The 24,204-nt window shown below is 43.7% G+C and overlaps 1 protein-coding gene across 4 annotated transcripts in view; it reads left to right on the top strand.

The window, feature by feature from the left end:
- Positions 1-1,549: 1,549 nt before the first annotated feature.
- CNTLN (centlein) overlaps positions 1,550-24,204 on the top strand; it is a 77,689-nt gene continuing 55,034 nt past the window's right edge. Inside the window, exons 1-7 of one of the 4 annotated variants that reach the window (XM_085845597.1) lie at positions 1,550-2,021; positions 2,116-2,204; positions 13,022-13,106; positions 13,194-13,325; positions 14,518-14,613; positions 14,775-14,887; positions 21,663-21,825. In XM_085845597.1, the coding sequence (XP_085701723.1) occupies positions 1,944-2,021; positions 2,116-2,204; positions 13,022-13,106; positions 13,194-13,325; positions 14,518-14,613; positions 14,775-14,887; positions 21,663-21,825 (756 nt within the window). In that variant the 5' untranslated portion in view covers positions 1,550-1,943. Of the gene's footprint in view, positions 2,022-2,115; positions 2,205-8,346; positions 12,302-13,021; positions 13,107-13,193; positions 13,326-14,517; positions 14,614-14,774; positions 14,888-21,662; positions 21,826-24,204 lie in introns of those variants that run through there. The other 3 variants (XM_085845599.1, XR_015049152.1, XM_085845596.1) reach the window with 3 other exon arrangements.

Raw genomic sequence — 24,204 nt, 5'->3', positions numbered from 1 at the left:
GCTTGGGACGTATTGCCGTAAATCATGAGAACTCGCGTGGATTGCCGTAAACCATGCGAACTGGCGTGGAATGCCGTAAATCATGCGAACTGGCGTGGATTGCCGTAAACCATGCGAACTGGCGTGGATAGCCGTAAATCATGCGAACTGGCGTGGATTGCCGTAAATCATGCGAACTGGCGTGGATTGCCGTAAACCACGTGATCTGGTGTTCATTGCCGTAAATCGTGCGGATTGGCGTGTATTACTGTACAGTTTTAACATCGTTTTGCAGTATAGGCTTGTCTTTGGCGATTTGTGTTTGCAGTTCTGTCCTAATATGGAATAGGCAAAGCCTAGAAGCGAACGTAGAATTCTTCTTACATTCACTTCTGACTTTACATAAAACTTGTTCACAACTGTATACTTGCCAACTATACCGTGGTACATGTAAGCGCTGCACAGCTGATGATTTTGACGCAATTTCCGGTTACTTCGGCCTGGATTCGGGATCAGCGATTATATCATGTAAATCACGATGAAAAATTATTTTTTGATGATGCGGGAGATATCTTTATTAAAATTAACTTTGGGAAAAAAATAATTGAATAAATAAATAAATAAATAAACCAATGACACCCGCAGGGTGACCCGTATCTTGCCAAAAGGTGACCACGTGTGACTTCTTTAAGGTCACACTGAGGTGAACAGAGCTGCTATCCACCAGGAGCGACTCCTTGAGGAATATCTGCCTACGAGAGATTCCGATGAGAATCGTTCTACAGAGTAACCATGAAAAATATGCGTTTGCCTCATAACGTCACCAAATGACGTCATAATGTCTCAAGCTTGACATATCTGGAAAGCACTCATCGAGGTGTTCAATTTGAGGTACTACACGATATGGTTCCTAAAACTTGAAAATTTGACCTTGGGGTCAAATATGTTTGACCTTTGGCGCTAACCATGAAGGTCAAGGCCAATCGCCACCAAAAATTAATCAGCTGAGCGCCAGACCATGAACTATATTCCCATGAAGTTTGAAGACGATCCGATCAAAATTACTCAAAAAATAAGGGTTTTGTCGACTCCCCTGATTTGCGACAAAGTGACCTTGACCTTTGACCTTGACCTTCAAAATTTTATGCGCTGAAAGGGACCTCTATAGGCCTCTGATATGTGAAGTTACAAAAATTTCCAATGATACCTGTGCTCTGCAGAATTTTTTATACGCGATTACAGACAAAAAAAAAACATACAAGCTGACTAACATATCTTGTAAAAACTTCGTTTTGGCAAGATAATAAAGGATCACTTCTGGTCAAGAATAAAAGAAATTAAAAGTTCCGGAAAGAGTTTCAAAATCACTCCCGGTAATGTTAAATACAAAATAAACACTTCCTGTCATGAACAAAATCACTTTCGGAAGGATTAAATTAACTTTGGGAAAAAAATATTTCAATAAATAAATAAACACTTCCGGTGATGATCTCCCGGCATGCATCATTCCTCATGAAAAAAAAAACGGAAACAAAAAAATACCAGAAACAAAACAAAAACCGAATCAAAATGGTCATAGCCAACGACACGGATTCACAATTGGCAGGGTATTGTGTTGTTTTTGTTGTTTCCTATTCTCTCATGTGCACACGTCAAGTAATATTCACAAGATAGAAATAAAACCCAATCGTGTTTATACACCGCACAGCGTTTAACAACAACTGGAAGCAAAAGGTCATAGCTAACGACACGGATTCCAAATAGCCAGGGCTATTGTGTTGTTGTTTTTGTTTTGTTTTGTTTTGTTGTTTACCTATTCTCTCACGTGCACGCGTTAAGTATGAAGCTCACTGCGTTCGCTATTATTGGTATATATTATGGACCTGGGTGTGTTGCTCATTACGCACGTGACAATCACAATGTAATTCATCGTGAGAAAGAGGAATTGAGAACTACTTCTTCCGATGGCGTCCTGGCAAGGTTGTGATGAGACCGCAGAAGAAGGAGCAAGACGTCTCGCAGAGGAACTCCGCCAATGCCAGGTGGTGGTGAAGCCCGCTCCGTGGTTCGTAGCATGTTCATTTGTCGATTCTGTTACTTACATCGAACGAACTGATGAGGAATCTCCACTCGCAGGCAGACAAGGACTTCGTGTGGTCGTTATGGAAACGGTTACAAGAAGACAAGCCAGACGTTTCCCAGGTGGTGAGAATGGTTATACAAAGGTAGGTGCGTTCTCATTTTACCGGCTCCTCAGGCCGGGCTTCCTTGTAACTTGTTTCCTGCATTGTCAACTAATTTGTACTGTACCACATCAATTAATTATGGTTCAAGAACGACCTGGACAAAAAGAAGTCATGGATTGCGCATTTGACTGATCCACAAAAGCGTATTAAACACAACATAACATATTTAATTTAAAAGGACCTCGGTCGTGGGGTCCGTCCGTCCCTGCCTGCTGTCCGTCCGTCCGTCCCTGCCTGCTGTCCGTCCCTGCCTGCTGTCCGTCCGTCCGTCCGTCCGTCCCTGCCTGCTGTCCGTCCGTCCGTCCGTCCGTCCCTGCCTGCTGTCCGTCCGTCCGTCCGTCCGTCCCTGCCTGCTGTCCGTCCCTGCCTGCTGTCCGTCCCTGCCTGCTGTCCGTCCCTGCCTGCCGTCCGTCCGTCCGTCCGTGCCTACTGTCCGCCCGTCCATCCCGACTTGCCTGCTGTCCGTCCGTCCGTCCCTGCCTGCTGTCCGTCCGTCCGTCCCTGCCTGCTGTCCGTCCGTCCGTGCCTGCTGTCCGTCCGTCCGTGCCTACTGTCCGCCCGTCCATCCCGACTTGCCTGCTGTCCGTCCGTCCGTCCCTGCCTGCTGTCCGTCCGTCCGTCCCTGCCTGCTGTCCGTCCGTCCCTGCCTGCTGTCCGTGCCTGCTGTCCGTCCGTCCGTGCCTGCTGTCCGTCCGTCCCTGCCTGCTGTCCGTCCGTCCCTGCCTGCTGTCCGTCCGTCCCTGCCTGCTGTCCGTCCGTCCCTGCCTGCTGTCCGTCCGTCCCTGCCTGCTGTCCGTCCGTCCCTGCCTGCTGTCCGTCCGTCCCTGCCTGCTGTCCGTCCGTCCCTGCCTGCTGTCCGTCCGTCCCTGCCTGCTGTCCGTCCGTCCCTGCTGTCCGTCCGTCCGTGCCTGCCGTCCGTCCGTCCGTCCGTGCCTGCCGTCCGTCCGTCCGTCCGTGCCTGCCGTCCGTCCGTCCGTCCGTCCGTCCCTGCCTGCCGTCCGTCCGTGCCTACTGCCCGTCCATCCCGACTTGCCTGCTGTCCGTCCATCCGTCCATCCCTACTTGCCTGCCTGCGTGCTGTTCGTCCGTAATTGTCCGAAAGGGGATGCTACTAATCAAACCCAATCTGCAAACGGTGTGATATAGTTGAAGAAGGTGGTGATAGATGGGCCGGTTTCAAACAGTGTCATCTGGTTGAGTAAGGTGAAGAAAGATGGCCGGTTTCAAACAGTGTGATATAGTTGAGTAAGGTGAGGATAGATGGGCAGGTTTTAAACTATGATATAGATGGGCAGGTTTTAAACAGTGTGATGTACTTGAGTAAGGTGAGGATAGATGGGCCGGTTTCAAACAGTATGATATCGTTGAGTAAGGTGAGGGTAGATGGGCAGGTTTTAAACAGTGTGATATCGTTGAGTAAGGTGAGGGTAGATGGGCAGGTTTTAAACAGTGTGATATCGTTGTCAGGTGAGGATAGATGGGCAGGTTTTAAACAGTATGATATCGTTGAGGAAGGTGAGGATAGATGGGCAGGTTTTAAACAGTGTGATATTGTTGTCAGGTGAGGATAGATGTGCAGGTTTCAAACAGTGTGATATAGTTGAGTAAGGTGAGGATAGATGGGCAGGTTTTAAACTATGATATAGATGGGCAGGTTTTAAACAGTGTGATGTACTTGAGTAAGGTGAGGATAGATGGGCCGGTTTCAAACAGTATGATATCGTTGAGTAAGGTGAGGGTAGATGGGCAGGTTTTAAACAGTGTGATATCGTTGAGTAAGGTGAGGGTAGATGGGCAGGTTTTAAACAGTGTGATATCGTTGTCAGGTGAGGATAGATGGGCAGGTTTTAAACAGTATGATATCGTTGAGGAAGGTGAGGATAGATGGGCAGGTTTTAAACAGTGTGATATTGTTGTCAGGTGAGGATAGATGTGCAGGTTTCAAACAGTGTTATAGTTGAGGAAGGTGAGGATAGATGGGCAGGTTTTAAACAGTATGATATCGTTGAGGAAGGTGAGGATAGATGGGCAGGTTTTAAACAGTGTGATGTAGTTGAGTAAGGTGAGGATAGATGGGCAGGTTTTAAACAGTATGATATCGTTGTCAGGTGAGGGTAGATGGGCAGGTTTTAAACAGTGTGATATCGTTGTCAGGTGAGGATAGATGGGCAGGTTTTAAACAGTATGATATCGTTGAGGAAGGTGAGGATAGATGGGCAGGTTTTAAACAGTGTGATGTAGTTGAGTAAGGTGAGGATAGATGGGCAGGTTTTAAACAGTGTGATATCGTTGTCAGGTGAGGATAGATGGGCAGGTTTTAAACAGTATGATATCGTTGAGGAAGGTGAGGATAGATGGGCAGGTTTTAAACAGTGTGATGTAGTTGAGTAAGGTGAGGATAGATGGGCAGGTTTTAAACAGTGTGATATCGTTGTCAGGTAAGGATAGATGTGCAGGTTTCAAACAGTGTGTTATAGTTAAGGAAGGTGAGGATAGATGGGCAGGTTTTAAACAGTGTGATGTAGTTGAGTAAGGTGAGGATAGATGGGCAGGTTTTAAACAGTATGATATCGTTGAGGAAGGTGAGGATAGATGGGCAGGTTTTAAACAGTGTGATGTAGTTGAGTAAGGTGAGGATAGATGGGCAGGTTTTAAACAGTGTGATATCGTTGTCAGGTGAGGATAGATGTGCAGGTTTCAAACAGTGTGATGTAGTTGAGGAAGGTGAGGATAGATGTGCAGGTTTCAAACAGTGTGATATAGTTGAGGAAGGTGAGGATAGATGTGCAGGTTTCAAACAGTGTGATATAGTTGAGGAAGGTGAGGATAGATGTGCAGGTTTCAAACAGTGTGATATAGTTGAGGAAGGTGAGGATAGATGTGCAGGTTTCAAACAGTGTGATATATTGTTACGAATTTGGAAGCTTGCTGCACTCAACATTCAGGTCCCGAAAGAACAGTTATATCAGTAAGTGTGTGTTTATAGCGAACGTAGTGAGCTTCATACTTATCGCGTGCACATGAGATTAGGAAACAACAACAACACAATACCCCTGGCTATTTGGAATCCATGTTTAGCTATGACCTTTTGCTTCCGTTTTTGTTTTGTTTCTGGTTGTTTTTTGTTTCCGGTTTTTGTCATGGGGAATGATTTATGCCGGGAGATCAAGGCATCGTCGGAGACATGAAAGACCCACCCAGGTCAAAAAACCAGTAAAGACCAGTATCTTACTGGTCAACTGGTACCAGTTGAAAACCAGTAGCCAACTGGTACCAGTAAAGCCAGTTGGTTTCTTACTGGTTTTAATATGGAAATTGGAATAGAGTGATTATATTACCAGTTGAAATACAATTGTATTTAACTAACTGGTATCAACTGGGAGACCAGTACATTGCAACTAGTATCAACTGGAACCAGTAAGACTTTAACTGGTACAAATATGAGCTACTGGTTTTTTCAACTGGGAAATTGGAATTCTGACTGAATTTAACTGGTACCAGTTGAAACCAATAGAGACCAGTTAAAGACCAATTAGAACCAATAGAGACCAGTTGAAAATGTGTACTGGTTTTAACTGGTTTTTTGACCTGGGCAAATAATATCAGACATGGTGTATATTTCCTCCACTGGTTTTAATAAAGATATTTCCCGCATCATCAAAGAATAATTTTTAATCGTGATTTACGTTATTTGATCGCTGATCCTGAATCCAGGCCAAAGTGACCGGAAATTGCATATACAGTTGTGAACATTTTGTCGGTAAAGTCAGAAGCGAATGCAAGAAGAATACTACGTTCACTTCGAGTATTTATCTTTTTTAGATGCGATCCTGTTCTTGGCGGTGTAGTTGTTGTGAAGGTAATGTAGAGGTATAATGTCGAGGTAATATTAATTTTTTTTAGATGAGATCTTGTTCTTAGCGGTGTAATTGTCGTTGTGAAGGTAATGTTGAGGTAATATTATTTTTTTTTAGATGAGATCTTGTTTTCGGCGGTGTAGTTGTCGTTGTGAAGGTAATGTTGAGGATTTTTTTTTTTTCAGATGAGATCCTGTTCTCGGCCGTGTAGTTGTTGTGAAGGTAATGTTGAGGTAATATTTATTTTTTCAGATGAGATCCTGTTCTCGGTGGTGTAGTTGTTGTTGTGAAGGTAATGTTGGTAATATTTCTTTTTGCAGATAAGATCATGTTCAAGGCGGTGTAGTTGTTGTGAAGGTAATGTTGAGGTAATATTTATTTTTGCAGATGAGATCCTGTTCTTGGCGGTGTAATTGTTGTTGTGAAGGTAATGTTGAGGTAATATATATATTTTTAGATGAGATCCTGTTCTTGGCGGTGTAGTTGTCGTTGTGAAGGTAATGTTGAGGATTTTTTTTTTCCAGATGAGATCCTGTTCTCGGCCGTGTCGTTGTTGTTGTGAAGGTAATGTTGAGGTAATATTTATTTTTGCAGATGAGATCCTGTTCTTGGCGGTGTAATTGTTGTTGTGAAGGTAATGTTGAGGTAATATATATATTTTTAGATGAGATCCTGTTCTTGGCGGTGTAGTTGTCGTTGTGAAGGTAATGTTGAGGAAATTTTTTTTTTCAGATGAGATCCTGTTCTCGGCCGTGTCGTTGTTGTTGTGAAGGTAATGTTGAGGTAATATTAATTTTTTAGATGAGATCCTATTCTCGGCGGTGTCGTTGTCGTTGTGAAGGTAATGTTGAGGAATTTTTTTTTCAGATGAGATCCTGTTCTCGGCCGTGTAGTTGTTTAGATGAGATCCTGTTCGAGGCGGTGTAGTTGTCGTTGTGAAGGTAATGTTGAGGAAATTTTTTTTTCAGATGAGATCCTGTTCTCGGCCGTGTAGTTGTTGTGAAGGTAATGTTTAGGTAATATTAATTTTTTCGATGAGATCCTGTTCGAGGCGGTGTAGTTGTTGTGAAGGTAATGTTTAGGTAATATTAATTTTTTAGATGAGATCCTGTTCGAGGCGGTGTAGTTGTCGTTGTGAAGGTAATGTTGAGGATTTTTTTTTTCCAGATGAGATCCTGTTCTCGGCCGTGTCGTTGTTGTTGTGAAGGTAATGTTGAGGTAATAATTCTTTTTGCAGATGAGATCCTGTTCTCGGCAGTGTAGTTGTTGTGAAGGTAATGTTAAGGTAATATTTATTTTTTTTCATCGCAAAAAGACGGTTTAATTTGATATATGTCAGAAGAATTCTACGTTCGCTTCTCGGCTTTCCCTATTCCATATTAGTTAGGGCCCCCGACCTGTGTCTAACGGGAATTGCATGTGTGTGCTGCTGAGATTTGTTTGTAACAAACCTTCACTTCACTCCACACACCGATGCTATCGCCCACGTGCGTTCGGTCACGTACGTGGGCGGACATTTCCATCGCCTCAGAGCGGGACTCCGCCCAGGAAGGCAGGGGCGTTCCCCTTGTCCAATCACGCCACAGAAAGTGACTTTCCCACTGCACGCCGACCAATGAGTGTCAAGATGGCCACAGAAGGTGGCTTTCCCACGACACGCTGGCCAATGAGGGTTGAGATGGCCACAGAAGGCGGCTTTCCCACGACACGCCGGCCAATGAGGGTTGAGATGGCCACAGAGAGCGACCTTCCCACGACGCCCCATCCAATGAGGGTGGAGAGTGCCTCAGACGGCGATTTGCTCACCCCGGAAGAAAAAGGAATATAAGAAACACCAGGCTGGGTACTGGTGGTGGAAAAAAGATTGAGGTGATGGTGGTCGTCGTGGTCATCATCGGGTTTGAGTCCTGCCGAGCTCGGTCATCGTCGCCTCTGATCTTCTCCTTGGCCTTGGTCGATTGGTGCGTGGCCGGTTGGAGAGTGTGGTACCTGGTGCTTGGAGCGGCATCGTGTTGCGGGTTTGAGTCCCATCGAGCCGGATCGTCGAAGACCACACGAGGTGGACAGGTCCAAGCACAGGCTCTGGTCTCGCTCACCTGTCCTCGAGCTGGAGGTCTTCAATAAAGACCCGACGGGTGTGTGTGTGCGTGCGTGCGTGCGTGCGTGCGTGCGTGCGTGCGTGCGCGCGCGTCTTTAAGTAGCAACTGGATAAGTGCTTTTTGCTTGTACATTGACTGCATCTCTTATAGTCAGATAACTCTGCTCTTTGTGTGTTCCCTTCCCCCCCCCCCCACCATTATAAATATATCCCCTGTTAAATGTATCAGTTTGTTTCTGTGTTTTCTTTATTGGTTTAGCATGGTGCATGTTGGGAAATTTGGAAGCGGAAAATTGTGCATTTGGACTGACGGACCTCGGTAACCTCCGCTCGGGTTACGCACGGTTCGAGCACACTAAGGGCTCATTCCACTCGAGCTCTGCCGAGGGTGAATTTCCCAGGTAGTTTGGACGACTTGGTTATTGAAGGAAATTGAAATTGGCAATCAACCCAATCCCACACAGTCGACCTATTGGCGATCTTCGGTCCGATAAGGGACCCGTCGGCTCCGGAATTATCCGGGGTGACGACCTATAAATTCCGAGTGATCGGTGGAGCCGACTCTACGACTCCATCTAGTGGTCATGCTCACCACCGATGCCCGGCACCACAATAATATAGTTGAATAAGGTGAGGATAGATGGGCCGGTTTCAAACAGCATGATATAGTTGAGTCAGGTGATGATAGATGGGCCGGTTTCAAACAGCATAATATAGTTCAGTAAGTTAAGGATAGATGGGCCAGTTTCAAACAGTATGATGTAGTTGAATAAGGTCAGAATAGATGGGCAGGTTTCAAATAGTATGATTTACTTGAGTCAGGTGAGGATAGAATGGCCAGTTTCAAACAGTGTGATATTGTTGAGTAAGGTGATGATAGATGGGCCGGTTTCAAACAGTTTGATATTGTTGAGTAAGGTGAGGATAGAATGGCCGGTTTCAAACAGTGTGATATAGTTGTGTAAGGTGAGGATAGAATGGCCGGTTTCAAACAGTGTGATAGAGTTGAGTAAGGTGAGGATAGATGGGCCGGTTTCAAACAGTGTGATAGAGTTGAGTAAGGTGAGGATAGATGGGCCGGTTTCAAACAGTGTGATATTGTTGAGTCAGGTGAGGATAGATGGGCAGGTTTTAAACAGTGTGATATAGTTGAGTCAGGTGAGGATAGATGGGCAGGTTTTAAACAGTGTGATATAGTTGAGTAAGGTGATGATAGATGGGCTGGTTTCAAATAGTGTGATATAGATGGGCATGTTTCAAACAGTATGATATTGTTGAGTAAGGTGAGGATAGATGGGCCGGTTTCAAACAGTTTGATATTGTTGAGTAAGGTGAGGATAGATGGGCCGGTTTCAAACAGTGTGATATAGTTGTGTAAGGTGAGGATAGAATGGCCGGTTTCAAACAGTGTGATAGAGTTGAGTAAGGTGAGGATAGATGGGCCGGTTTCAAACAGTATGATATTGTTGAGTAAGGTGAGTATAGATGGGCAGGTTTCAAACAGTTTGATATTGTTGAGTCAGGTGAGGATAGATGGGCAGGTTTTAAACAGTGTGATATAGTTGAGTAAGGTGATGATAGATGGGCTGGTTTCAAATAGTGTGATATAGATGGGCATGTTTCAAACAGTATGATATTGTTGAGTAAGGTGAGGATAGATGGGCAAGTTTTAAACAGTATGATATAGTTGTGTAAGGTGAGGATAGATGGGCAAGTTTTAAACAGTGTGGTAGAGTTGAGTAAGGTGAGGATAGATGGGCAAGTTTTAAACAGTGTGGTAGAGTTGAGTAAGGTGAGGATAGATGGGCCGGTTTTAAACAGCATGATATAGTTGTGTAAGGTGAGGATAGATGGGCAAGTTTTAAACAGTATGATATAGTTGTGTAAGGTGAGGATAGATGGGCAAGTTTTAAACAGTGTGGTAGAGTTGAGTAAGGTGAGGATAGATGGGCAGGTTTTAAACAGCATGATATAGTTCAGTAAGTTAAGGATAGATGGGCCAGTTTCAAACAGTATGATGTAGTTGAATAAGGTCAGAATAGATGGGCAGGTTTCAAATAGTATGATTTACTTGAGTCAGGTGAGGATAGAATGGCCAGTTTCAAACAGTGTGATATTGTTGAGTAAGGTGATGATAGATGGGCTGGTTTCAAATAGTGTGATATAGTTGGGCATGTTTCAAACAGTATGATATAGTTGAGTAAGGTGAGGATAGATGGGCCGGTTTCAAACAGTGTGATATAGATGGGCCGGTTTCAAACAGTGTGATATAGTTGAGTAAGGTGATGATAGATGGGCAAGTTTTAAACAGTATGATATAGTTGTGTAAGGTGAGAATAGGTGGGAAAGTTTTAAATATTGTGGTAGAGTTGAGTAAGGTGAGGATAGATGGGCAAGATTTAAACAGTATGATATAGGTGGGCATGTTTCAAACAGTATGATATTGTTGAGTAAGGTGAGGATAGATGTGCAGGTTTCAAACAGTGTGATATAGTTGAGTAAGGTGAGGATAGATGTGCAGGTTTCAAACAGTTTGATATTGTTGAGTAAGGTGAGGATAGATGGGCAAGATTTAAACAGTATGATATAGGTGGGCATGTTTCAAACAGTATGATATTGTTGAGTAAGGTGAGGATAGATGTGCAGGTTTCAAACAGTGTGATATAGTTGAGTAAGGTGAGGATAGATGGGCAAGATTTAAACAGTATGATATAGTTGTGTAAGGTGAGGATAGGTGGGCATGTTTCAAACAGTATGATATTGTTGAGTAAGGTGAGGATAGATGGGCAGGTTTCAAACAGTGTGATATAGTTGAGTAAGGTGATGATAGATGGGCAAGATTTAAACAGTGTGATATAGTTGAGTAAGGTGATGATAGATGGGCAAGATTTAAACAGTGTGGTAGTTGAGTAAGGTGATGATAGATGGGCAAGATTTAAACAGTATGATATAGTTGAGTAAGGTGATGATAGATGGGCAAGATTTAAACAGTGTGGTAGAGTTGAGTAAGGTGATGATAGATGGGCAAGATTTAAACAGTGTGGTAGAGTTGAGTAAGGTGAGGATAGATGGGCCGGTTTCAAACAGTTTGATATAGTTGAGTAAGGTGAGGATAGATGGGCCGGTTTCAACAAGCATTAAAACAAAAACTCTTCCTCCTTCATCTTCTTCTTCATCTTTAATCATGGTGAGTCTCATTCAATCCCGTTTGACATGTCTGATATTTAGAAAAGTCTTGCTCCACGAAATGTTTTTTTTTTTTTTTTTTTTCCGAACATTTCCATTTTATTCCTGCAACACATATCGCCCTATCAAACAGTATTTATGATCATACACCACCTTTCGCTCTACTTACAACACTGGTGAGAAAAGGATACGAAAAAGCAGCTGATATTCAATAATTTATTCACATGCTTTTTAAAGGGTGAAAGTTAATTTTTTTTTTTGCCAGGTACCCTTTCTGGTATTGAATGGGTCGAAATGGTCCAAGCCCTCATGTCTCTAATGGGTGTAAAGGTCCAAATGGTCTTGAGATTTATTGGGGTCTAAAGGGTATGTTGCAATTGTGACGGTCTATGGGATTTACATGATAAGAAGTGGTCTCAAATGGTTAAGGGGTGTAGGATAAAAGTCAGAATAACTGCAGGTGAGGATAGATGGGCCGAAGCAAACCTGTTGTCCCCTCTCGTGAAACCGGTAGGGGACTAATACATCTACTTGATGTGTAGTGATATCGGAATATGTTGGAGGTTGGCCTCTTTGTAATTTGAAAAATGTAATCCATCAGCTTACCTGAAATCTTTGACATGCTTCTAATGTTCAGTCGGGGTCGGTATAAGAAATTTTGAATTTTAATTTATATCTTTCATGTATCCATTTGATGTCTCTCATGAAGGTCCTCCCACCCACATGAGGCCTGTTTATAGTACTCTGTTGGCATGCATGCTGACCCGGCCAGAATGGTCACGAGGTCATCCAATATGGCAGTCAAGCGGTTACCTATTGAGTGCACAACCGAGCTTGATGGACATTGAGAGTGTGCTGATATTCCCTTTCACCATCGTGGCTGAGAGGTCTACCATCGTGGGTGGGCTGGGGAGTAAACTTGAACAGCGGAGAAGGTAAAGTATCGAATCCTTTGGAAGCCTCTTTGGTCTTTAAAATGTATTAGTACGTGGCCGTACGTGCAAAAAAAAAAAAAACTTTCAAACAAAAAACACACAGGCCGTTCCTTCGCTCTCGTAAACGACGACTGGATTGGGGCATTGTGTTTATCTATAAATGCGCATAACAAATCGAGATATTATTAGAATACAGTAAGTCCTCACTATCCGGAAGTAGTGCATACCCGTACGGAATGTTCACATGCATTCCAAAAATTCTCGCTTGCATTGAAGTAACAACTGCTGTGATACTTACACACACCAGAGTTAATTAAAATCAAGTTTACCTCCCTGTCTTTGCCAGCCATGACATTCGCTGCCATTGACCATTGCCACTCCTATGCCACAGTAACTAAGGCACTCTTTCCCCATCGGCCACGCCTACGCAGCAACGTGTCCTGTCATTGGTTTGGTAAACAAATGGCCATAACTTGGGAAGCACTTGTCCGATTAATATCAAACCTTGAAAAGGCACATACTCAGGTCCGCAGCAATATACCTGGCAAGTTTCAATTAGATCGGACCAGTGGTTGTCAAGAAACAGCGGTCACAGACACACACACACACACACACACACACACACACACACACACACACACACACACACACACACACACACACACACACACACTGCTGGATTTATAGAAAGATATATAAATGAGTCTGTACTTGCTTTAGGGAGAACCAAAGAGCAGAAGAGAAGGCCAGTAAGGTGTTGGAGATCTTGCAAGTGAAAGACCATAAGATCAGGGAATTGGAGCAGGTATGTAACAAAGGTTTTACTAAACTAATTACATGATGTGCTGTGTGACAACAACTGTGATTTGTTGACGTGTGTTTTGCAATGCAGCAATCAAATGCACAGCAGAGAGAGCTGGATGACCTTGAGCGTAGACGTGCAGCTGTAGAGGAAAGCATTTCGCTTCGGGAGCAGCTGTCTGCCCTTTCAACTCATTGGAAAGAGAGTACGAGTAAAACACAGGTAACTGTGACTGATTGCTTTAAATAACATCCTGCACATTAAATTGAGCTGTTTTGTGTCTCAAATTGTTCAGTACAGTGGTCTCTCTACTATCCACATATCAACTAACCACAAATGTCAAGTACCCGCATAAAATCGGCGCACATAGATCCCAATGAGACATCACCCAATGATAGGAGAGAGAGTCTGAGCGTTCCCCAAGAACTCGACCAATCGCTAGAATCCATGCGATCCGCTCGCCACTTTACGTATTTAACCTTCACTGATTGGGGTGTGGGGCCAAAGTGTTCACTCGATGGTGCTACACCATCGTCTTGTGCTTCAAAGGCAAAGAGGAAGCGTAGTGTGCTAACAATACAAGACAAACTCAAGCTTTTCAGGCAGCTTGAGAATGGTGAAAGTGCAGCATCAAGTGTCCGCACGGGCCGAGGAACAGACTTGTGCGGATAGTACAGAGTGCACTTTAACTCTTCCAATCAACCAATCATTTTGCAATGCCCTATTTGTCTTGAGTTTAATATTAATTTATTGATCTGATACAATAGGCATTTTGTCATTTGTGTTTCGATCACCATCGTGTTTTATACGATATCATAGTCACTTTCTTGGTGAGCTTGGAAGTTGATGATTAGTTGTTTTTTTTTGCTCATCTTGATTGCAGGAAAAGATGTTTAATTTCGAATGACCTTTGAGCCTTGTGTCCTGGCTGGTGAACATTGTTGTTGTTGCTATTTTTGGTTGAGAGGTCATCTTAAGCACTTGGTTGCATCAGATGAACAAAGCTGACCAGCACTGCTTGCGTAACGATGTCTGTTTCATGAAAATCACTCGGCCAGGAGATTTGTATGGTTGAGTAAGTTACTTATGAAAGCGTTGCAGAATTTTTGATATTTCAAATTTACGTTTGATATCTGCACCCCCTTAGCTTAGCTCAGCCGTTTGATATCGATGAAAGATCACATGAGATATAAGTACAAGAGACCATCCAAGATGCTTCTGACTTGAGTTGTGGTTTGCAAAATCATTTTCAAAGAGGACATTACCTTTGATCTTTTGAAACTGAAATTTAATAAAACAATATTGTATTAAAACTCTCCTAACACAGTGTACATAATTTGTGATGCTGCACCCCCTTAGCTCATAACTGTACTGTTGTTTCTATAAACGTGGATGAACTGTGGTTTCCCTTTAGGCTCTGCGACACAAGGATGTTGAGACCGAATCAGTACTTGTGCAAGAGTTGCGGAAGCGCTGTGCAGACCTGCAAATGCTCCTGGATAACGCACAGGTACATGGAGGGTTTTTGGGGAAAGAGTTCAAGGTTGGTATAGCATCATGGCTGGCAATGTTATTGGCTATAGACCTCCCTCCTTTTAGTGATTGCATCTTGCAGGCGAAACAGATTGCTGCAAGTTAAAGTGATGGAGTGGTTGGTTGGTTTGGTTGCAGGATGCAGCAAAGGCTGGGATTGAGAAGCAGCAGCAAGCAGACCGTTTGCAAAATCGTGTTGATGAGTTGTCATCTCAGCTCTCTGTCCAGGCGAAAGAGCTGGCTCAGGCCAGGTATGTGCATTGTCCCATGATGGTATCTTTTGGCAGGGATGTTTTGTACAGTACTAGTAAAGAACGTGTCCTTGCGTATGGGTTAATTTCCCCACTTTTGTGATGGCTATGGCGCATCTTGTTACCTCTGCCAGCAAAGCTGGACTGAGGTTGTGTTTTCACCCCGTCTGTCTGTTTGTTTGCTTATCTGTGAGCAGGACATCTTAAAGTTGTGGACGGATTCAGAGGAAATTTGAAGGGCACATTGGGTGTGTGACGAGGACAAATTGATTCCATTTCAGTGAAGATCTGGATCTGAATCTGGATACCAGAATTTTTGAAGTTATTCTTCACCATTGAGAGATGGGGTCAAAATGATATGTAGCACGATATCTCAAAAAGTTGTGGACTGATTCGGACAAAACTTGGTGGACACGTTGGGTTGCTGACGAGAACAATTCGATTGACTGCGCTACAAAAAATACTTTTGTCTGCTACTAAGGGAAATGCAGGTGTTCTTGGCTAAATCTGGGCTGCTGATTTCAAATCTGTAGTCAAAATTTATCCAGCACGTCAGGTTTTCAAGATATATGTATATGTATTCATGATTCCCAGCATGCTGTATTGTTGTGAATCTGGAAACCATGAGCACACAGACATTCAGGTTCCTATAGCTTAGCTATTTCGATAAGTATGTGTTTTCTAGTTGGAATCCATCCCCTAATCTAATGGGTGAATATTTGTAAATGCACTGTGCGTTATTTTAATAGTTAGGATTTTTACACCCCTTATAACAACAACAACAACAACAACACACCTTCACCTCGACGCCATTGGCAACGTGCGTTCGACCACGTACATGGGTGAAGTTTCCTCAGCCACCAGAGCTCCGACTCCACTCCGGAGAGATGGAATGTTCCCCCCGACCAATGGAAGGTGTGAGACGACTCAAACACTGACGTTCCCATGAACCTCGCACCAATGGGAGGCATGAGACGCCTCAGACATCGACGTTCCCACGAACCCCAGACCAATGGGATGCGAGATGTCTCAGACATCAACTTTCTCACGAACCCCGGACCAATGGGATGCGAGACGTCTCAGACGGTGATCCTTCCCACGACACCCGCTCCCGCAGGAGAAATGCCATATAAGAAACGCCGGGGCCTTGGAAAGTCAGTCAGTCAGAGCCAGCGTCAGCATCAGGGGTGAAAGTCAGTGTGAACGTCAGCGCAAGGGTTGGGCTTAAGGGTCGGCTTGGCAGTGATCAGGTTCGAGGTGCCGGAGATCAACTCGTCTGGTCTGGTCGGCTTGGCATTGATCGGGTTTTTTTTATTTATTTTTTTTTTTTTTTTTTTTTTTTTTTTTTTTTTGTATACCTTGGTCGAGGCTCGTATGAGAGCTAACACACAACTCACAGCAAGGAGGCATGAGACAAGAGGGGTGGGAGTGGAAGGGACAAAACATTGGGGAACAGACACAGGTGAACTGTGGAAGGGAGAGGGATGGGGATGGGACGGGGAACATGGCGAGGAGAAGATGGACATTACAGGGACTTTCAGGAAGGAAAACAGGAGAATTGAAGGAAGTGGGCATGGGTGGATTATCGGGGGTAGAAAAGATCGAGGATTTGGATGGGGGAAGATAAGAGGTGGTGGTGAACAGCTGTTTTGAAAGCCTGGAGGGAAGAATGGGAAAGAATAGAGTGAGGAAGTTTATTCCAAAGGCGGGAAAAAAGAGGAATGAAAGAGTGAAGATGAGCAGTGATTCGTGATTTTGGTAGTTTTACCAGAAGGGGGTTGTTGGCGGACCTTGAGCGCCCTGTGGAAATGTGGTTGGGACAAATCGCAGAGAGAGCAGGGGGGGCAAGGCTGGAGAGGAGTCGGTAGAAGACAGAAAGACCACCGACCAACCTGCGGTGATTGAGTGAGAGGCCCAAAGACTCAGCTTCATTGCGGGAGATGCCAATGATCTTAAAAGCCCTGGTTTCGACAGCGTGAAGTCGAGAAAGGTGGGAGGCAGGAGCACCAGCCCAGAGGGGAGAGCAGTACTCCATCAGGCTACGGACAAAAGCTTTGTAAGTAGTCAGGAGCCCAAGAGGGCCGAGGAAGGACTTTGCACGACGGAGGATTCCCAGTCGGCGACTGGCTTTTGAGGCAAGGTTGGAAATGTGACTTTCCCAGGAAAGGTCATGGCAGATAGTGAGACCCAGAAGCTTGAAAGAAAAGACTTCTTCCAGTGGATTGTTGAGAAAGTGGATGGGGGTTTTGTAAACGGTCCTTTCGAAGAGACATAGTGAGAGTGTGAGATTTGTGTGGATTGAAAGACATGTTCCACGTGTTGGACCAGTTTGTGATTTTATCCAGATCTGCAGTGAGCGAAGAAGCTGCTGCTTGCCGGTCTGAGGGATGACAGATGGTACGGCAGAGGGTGGAGTCATCGGCAAAGAGAAATAGAGGATTTTCCAGAGAGTCCGAGAGATCATTGATGAAAACCAGAAAAAGAACAGGGCCCAGAACGCTACCTTGAGGAACTCCAGCCTGCACAGGAAGAGGGGATGAAAGAACTCCATTTAGGGCCACACGTTGACTGCGACAGGAGAGGAAGTCTGCGAGCCATGAGTGGAGATGGCCTTGAATACCACGGGAAGAGAGTTTGGTGAGTAGGGCAGGGTGCCAGACTGTGTCAAAAGCACGTGATATGTCCAGGGATACGGCTCGGATTTCCTGTCTGGCATTGAGGACCTCCATCCATTGATGGGAGAGCAGTAGCAGCATATCCAGGGTAGAGTGACCTGGTCTGAAACCAAATTGATGATTGGAAATCAAGCCATTGGAGAAGAGGAAGGATTTCATGTCTGAAGCAATGATGGATTCCATAACCTTGCTGATGATTGGGAGAAGGCTGATTGGTCTGTAGTTACAGGGATCTGTTTTTGCACCTTTTTTATGCAGGGCAGTGATGTTAGCAGATTTCCAAGCAGATGGCAGATGACCTTGGGAAAATGAGAGGGTGAATAGAACAGAGAGAGGGTGAGCAAGAGCAGAAGAGCAGGCTTTGAGGACACGTGGGCTGATGCCGTCTGGACCGGTTGCAGAATCTGACTCGAGGTTTGAAAGCAAGCTCTCCACCTTGTCAGGAGAAAAGGATACAGAGTCCAGGGACAGTTGGGTGCGACTGGGTAAAGTGGGTAGAGATAGTGATGGGTTTGGGACACAAGATTTAGCTGCAAACACCGAGTTTAGACATTCAGCTTTATCACGTGTGGAATCAGCAGTGCGGCCATTTGAGGTAAGGGAGGGGATGGAGGGGGAACATACACCAGAAACAGATTTGATTAAACGCCACCAGGATTTTGAGGAGGGAGAGAGGTCTGAGAGTTCAGACTTGAGATGAGAAAGATGTTGTTTTCTGGCTCTCCTGAGGGTAGATACACACTTGTTCCGAGCTTTGTGGAAAGAACTGAGATTGCCCTCAGTTGGGTTTGCTTTCCATGAGGCAAAGGCAAGTTGTTTCAGGACAACTGCCTCGCCACAAGCTTCAGTAAACCAAGGGCGGGAGGAAGGGTAAGACAACTGAACACGAGAGGGGATAAATCTGTGCATGAGGGAGAGCAAGTTTCTTTGAAAGAATTCCCAGGATGAGTTGATGTTTGAGAAAGTAGTGATAGGAGACCAGTCTGTAAGTTTGATGGCTGCTCGGAGACCCTGCCAGTCGGCTTGAGTGAAATGCCAGACTCGACGGCGGTGAGGTGGTTCTCTGATGACAGCCAGAGAGATGTCCACTTTAACAAGGACGTGGTCAGAAGAACCAATTGGAGCGAAGGAAGAGCAGCAGATATTGTCAGGGAAATTTGTCAAAATCAGATCCAGAAGAGATGGAGTACCATTGGTTGAGATCCGGGTCGGGAAGTTGACCGATTGAGTCAGTCCCAATGAGTCACAGAAAGCTTTTGCTGACGTCCCATGGCAGGTGAGAGAGGTACCCACACCTAGCCAACTGGCGTGATGACAATTGAAGTCGCCACATAAGAGGAAGAGAGTGCCGTTTGAGGTGCCGGAGATCGACTTGTCTGGTCGGCTTGGCAGTGCCTGGCGTCCGACGCTTTTCCTCCGTCCCTGGTGTTTGGAGTGGCATCGTGTTGCGGGTTCGAGTCCCGTTGAGCCGGATCGTCGAAGACCACACAAGGTGGACAGGTCAAAGTGCAGGCTCTGGTCTCCAGCTCCCTTCCCTCGAGCTGGAAGACTTCAATAAAGACCATTGGGGTCCACTTCTGTGTGCGTGTGTGTCTGTGTGTGGGCCCGTCTATAAGTAAAACTGTTAAGTGCCTTGTACATTATTTGCATTTCATTTCTATTAGTCATGATAACTCTGCTTCTTACGTGCTCCCCTCCTTCCCCACCTATTATAAATAAACCCATGTGTTAAATGTATCAGTTCGTTTTTGTTTCTTTTCTTGGTTTGACATGCTGCGTGTTGGGAATTAGCCAGGCTGTTGCCACTGTAAAAGGTACATTTGGATCGACGAAAGCTCGGTGACCATCAGCTCGGGTCGCACATGGTTCGAGTACGCTAGCGACTCGTTCCATACGAGCATCGTCGAGGGTGAATTTCCCCGGGAGTTGGATGGCGTGAGTACTTCGGTAAATTGGAGTTGGACAAGTGGACCCTACCTCATGCCGTCAAAATATTGGCGAACTTCGGTCCGATAAGGGACCCGTCGGCTCCGGAGTTATCTGGGGTGATGACCTATACACTCCGGGTGATCGGCGGAGTCGACCTTGCAGCTCCATCCGGTGGTCGTGCTTGCAGCCGACGTCCGGCTCCGCAACAGTATTGGATACTTTATTACTGCAGATCACCACATTGTACATCTACTATCAGTGCTTAGTAATTACTTTCACGTCATATTTAGATAGCAATGATTGATCTCTGTGTATAATGAGTAGTATACAAACCAAGAATATAAACAAGTTGCAGAAAAATAAGTTAATAAAACTTTAGAACATGGTAATCTTTGGAAGGGTGTAAACTTTATCGGGAAATCTGCCCCATTGTGAGTGATTTACAAACAACACCTGGTTTACACTTCCTTTCAATATAGTCAGCGTAGGCACTGTTCAGACCTGTTCAGAAATGTGAGACACGTGCTCTTGCGCTTGTGTGTAGAATTGGTCACTAGTTGTAGGAACCAGCACTAATCACCCATCATGTTTTGGTTGAACCGGTCTTGATACTTAGTTTCCATGACAAATGTCTTAGTGGAACCTTTCGCCACGCTAATCGCTTACCTCACCCAGATTAGGTGGGAAGAAATCAAGATGAGAATGCAAGAAGTGCATTTTAAGAGACATCCTACAGCCCATTCGCTGATAAGCCTTGAGCATGTTGTCCACTAATTCCACATACTGTTCAGCTCCATGGTTTCCAAGAAAGTTCTGCACAACCAACACATTCTTCCCGTGCTGCAAACTCGAGTGGGTTCCGTTTATTTTTTTTTAAACTCGGGAGCACACATCAGTTCTCGGATCTGGGGCCCAACGAAAATGCCTGCTTTGAGTTTAGCATCAGTTTTCTCTGCGCCAAACTTCTCTCTGAGATATTGGAAGTCATTACTGTCGTAGTCCAATGCTTTCATAAGGGTTACGGTTAGTTAAAAATTGTAATGCCAAGTGGAAAATTTAACTTAAAAATTCATAGCTTGGGTCAGTTTTCAGTCATTTTAAATAATTTAAAGTGCATTCTAAAGCTCTTTTTATGAGAAATAATATTCTACAACAGTTGTATTGCTATAATTGAAACCAAAAATACAAAAAATAATTTATGATCACTCAATTACCCACCATAGCAAGCTACTGTAATTGGACCATATGTATAACTCAAAATCCTGACTTGCTGAGAAAATTATGACTTCAGATTCAGCACACTCGATTTCACATGTTTCCACCCCAGTCGCAAAATCTTTATTGTCTTGTGTTATATTTTGGTTCAGGTCCGGATCCAGATCTGGCCTATCATTGGGATACAAAACTCGAACTGTTCAGCCTGGCGAAGGTATGCACTTGACCGGGTGACGCTCTAGTTACGACTTGTAATATCAGTTGATTTACAAGGTGTGTATGTGTGTGTTTGTTTTTTGTTTTTTTTACTCCATTTTATATGCTGTTGCTTTTAAAGAAGTGGTTTTATAGCATTCCAACCGATTTATTTTGCTAATCATAAAGTTGAATTTTTGAAAACCTAATTTTGATCATTCTTTCACAACGTGGACCATATAATAGTGTAAATTGACGTTCAAATGTGTGAAATGTATTTTCTTATTAAAACCTATTTTTTGAGACGAATAGACTAATACTCGAGAATGTTGTCTTAATTGATCGTCGGACTGCATTTTGGAGCCTCTGCTGCAATGGTAAGACTGATGACACCCTAGACGAACGCAAGCATACCAACAGCTTAAACAAATAAACAATTAGCATTTGAAACAATCGTTGTGCCCTCTGCTATCCATTGCTCATTGGACTGGTTGATGAATATTAAGTTGGTTAAACAAGATTGCTTTCAGAGTGAGGTCTACCATAAGAAAAATCATCACTGTTTAGGAAGTATGTGTCGATAAATTGTTGGTATGTTGTCACAATGGAAGGCTTGTTTTTGGTCGGAATCGGGATAGTACAAGTTTCATAAACTTGGTTTTTAATTTTTTTCTTCAACATACAATTCCTTTGAACCCTTTGACTGGAAACGTCACTTTCGTGGTTTTATGCTTCTCTTGCACGTTGCTGCCGAATTGCAGGAAAGACTTGGAAGAAGTGCAGGCTCTGTGCCGGGAAAGTGTACGACATACTTGCAAGCAGACGCATCTTCTGAAGGAAATGCAGAGTTTGCATCTGAATAATCAGCACACATTACAGCAACAAGAGGAGTTGCACAAGGCAAGCATCGGGCACCAGGAAGAAGTAAGCGAGCACCGAAAGTTGGGAAGTGTACACACACGACTTTCGGAAGACTAATTCCTCAACCTCTCCTTTGATCATGCTATCCCATGTTGCTTCATGTGGAGCCAGCACAATCATTCATTGGGTGGGGGGGGGGTAACTTTGTTTGTTGTTGCTTTGTTCCTGCCACTCATGTACAGATATTTCTATCTATTGATTTATATATTATTTCCTTGTGTTGTGCACATATATTATTCTGCATCAAACTGAGTTGTTCTGAAATGGGATGGCAGAATGTCCTAGAGGTATGCACACTCACGTCGAAGCTGTCTCACCTGGGTTTGAATCTCGACCCAGCTATAAATTGTCATCCCGGTGTTTCACAGCCAGGATGATCCATCAGTGTGTGCTGTCCCTCGGATGAATGTTAAATTGGGCATCCCGTCTGTCAGCTTTAATTACCTCTGCCACCGACGGAAATTTGGTAGACACGATGGCTGTGTGACAAGGACGAATTGATTAGATTTTGGTGACTATCCAGATCCAGATACTAGAATTGTATGAAGTGATTTTTCACCATTGAGAGCGTTACGGCCTGGGGTTGGAGGTTCGCCACGAAGGGAAGCACTCAAGTTCCTCCCGAACATGCGTTATTGAGGCCATCAGCTGCGGATAACTCCGCCGCTCGGTGGGTTGCTAGTGAATCACGAATGCCGATTTGTATCGCCAATCCTGACAGGGTTCTCACTACTTTGCGTGTTACTGTTTCTGGTGGATTGGTAGTATCAAGGGGGGCTCGTGTCCCTTTTTTATTCTCTTGCTTTATCTTTCCTGATCATGTGCAGCCGAGCGAAGCTGCCAAGTACGCACTGGCTAATGTGTAGAGCCAATCGGTGGGGTAAAACCTCCTGGCTAACACTACGTGCGGACAATGCTAGACTAACGTAGTAAAAGGCACTATGAACTAGATGCATTGCAATAACGAGCAATTAATTTACAGCAGGGGTGAGGAATAGTATGTGGCACAAGCAATGGTTTTACTCCAAGGGGAAATTTGTACAGCAGGGGCAAGTCAGGATTGGTAAGGAGCAGCAAAAGAAAATACAATTATATCCAAAAGAAGACACAGGGCAGAGCTAACCCGATCAAAGTTCTTCTACCGTCTTACTTTAGGGTCATTCATGCCAACTCACCTAAAACTTCAAAAACCTCCCCAGGTCACCTCCTCAGATTTTGCTGGAAAAATTCTTAAATGTAGATATATATATATATATATATATATATATATATATATATATATATATATATATATATATATATATATATATATATATATAGCTCTACCCACCATGCAAAAGATGAGCTTTCAAGTCATCATAGTTTCAAAAATATCTATCTCTTGAGACCTTTGAAATTTGGCCCTAAAAATGCCAAATGTGGAAAAACGCATTTTTTTTCAACTTCAGGGGCTTATAATTTTATAATGGACTCCTCTAGAAAGTTAATATTGCAAATATTTACTAATTGGCAGCCAAGTTTTTCAATTATGGCATCAGATAGCCTCTGGGATGCATATTTCTCACTCTATAGGAAGCTAAAAATGGCTTTTGGGCCAAAACGAGCTAAAATATGGTGAAACTATAGGAGCCCTCCTGAAAATATGGAACAACTTAGAATTTTTTCCTCATAAAACAGTGATTATAGGGTCATTATCTATCCATAGATACATTTTTGTTGGGATAATACAGTTAGGTGATGAATTATAAAAGTTTTACCATAAGCCCTTGCCTTTGAGGGCTCTGAAATGGACCAATTTTGTCCCCTGGTTTGACCATGTGGCGAGGGGTTTAGGATCTTAATTATTTTTTTATTTTTAAGATTTCCTCATACAAGATGTGTCGACTGACCGAATAATTTTATTGAATGCCCATGGCTTCATATTAAAATAAATTTTTATTTACATGCACATTTTTATAATTATTCACTTTTTTCATATTCATGAGCTTATAAATCTGAAACTGAACACTCTAGCAAAGTGATACTGCAGATATTTATAAACTGGCATATGAAATTTAAGGATTTGTTATCAGAATGCCTGATAAATGCATATGTTTTTATCTGTAGGAAGTTGAAAATGCAACTTTGACCAATAATGGTGAATATGCAGGGGGCATTAACTGAGGTTATGTTGCAACTTAGATTATTCTTCTCATAAATTAATAATTATAAGTACATTTTTTTATTCAAAAATAAATTCTTGTAATGATAATCCAAACATATGCTTGGGTTTTAATTTAAAAAAACATGTCCTACAGTTCTCTATTTGAAGTCATTAGTAATGACATACACCACTTGATGGAGTAATGGTCTGTCACAACACTAGGGGCAGCACAGTCAACC

The sequence above is a fragment of the Eptatretus burgeri genome, chromosome 11, assembly GCF_056783735.1.
Source record: "Eptatretus burgeri isolate ZD-2024b chromosome 11, Ebu_testis_v1, whole genome shotgun sequence".
NCBI lineage: Eukaryota > Metazoa > Chordata > Myxini > Myxiniformes > Myxinidae > Eptatretus > Eptatretus burgeri.
Note: the sequence above shows the minus strand (reverse complement) of the source record. Positions and strands in the feature narration are given on the sequence as shown.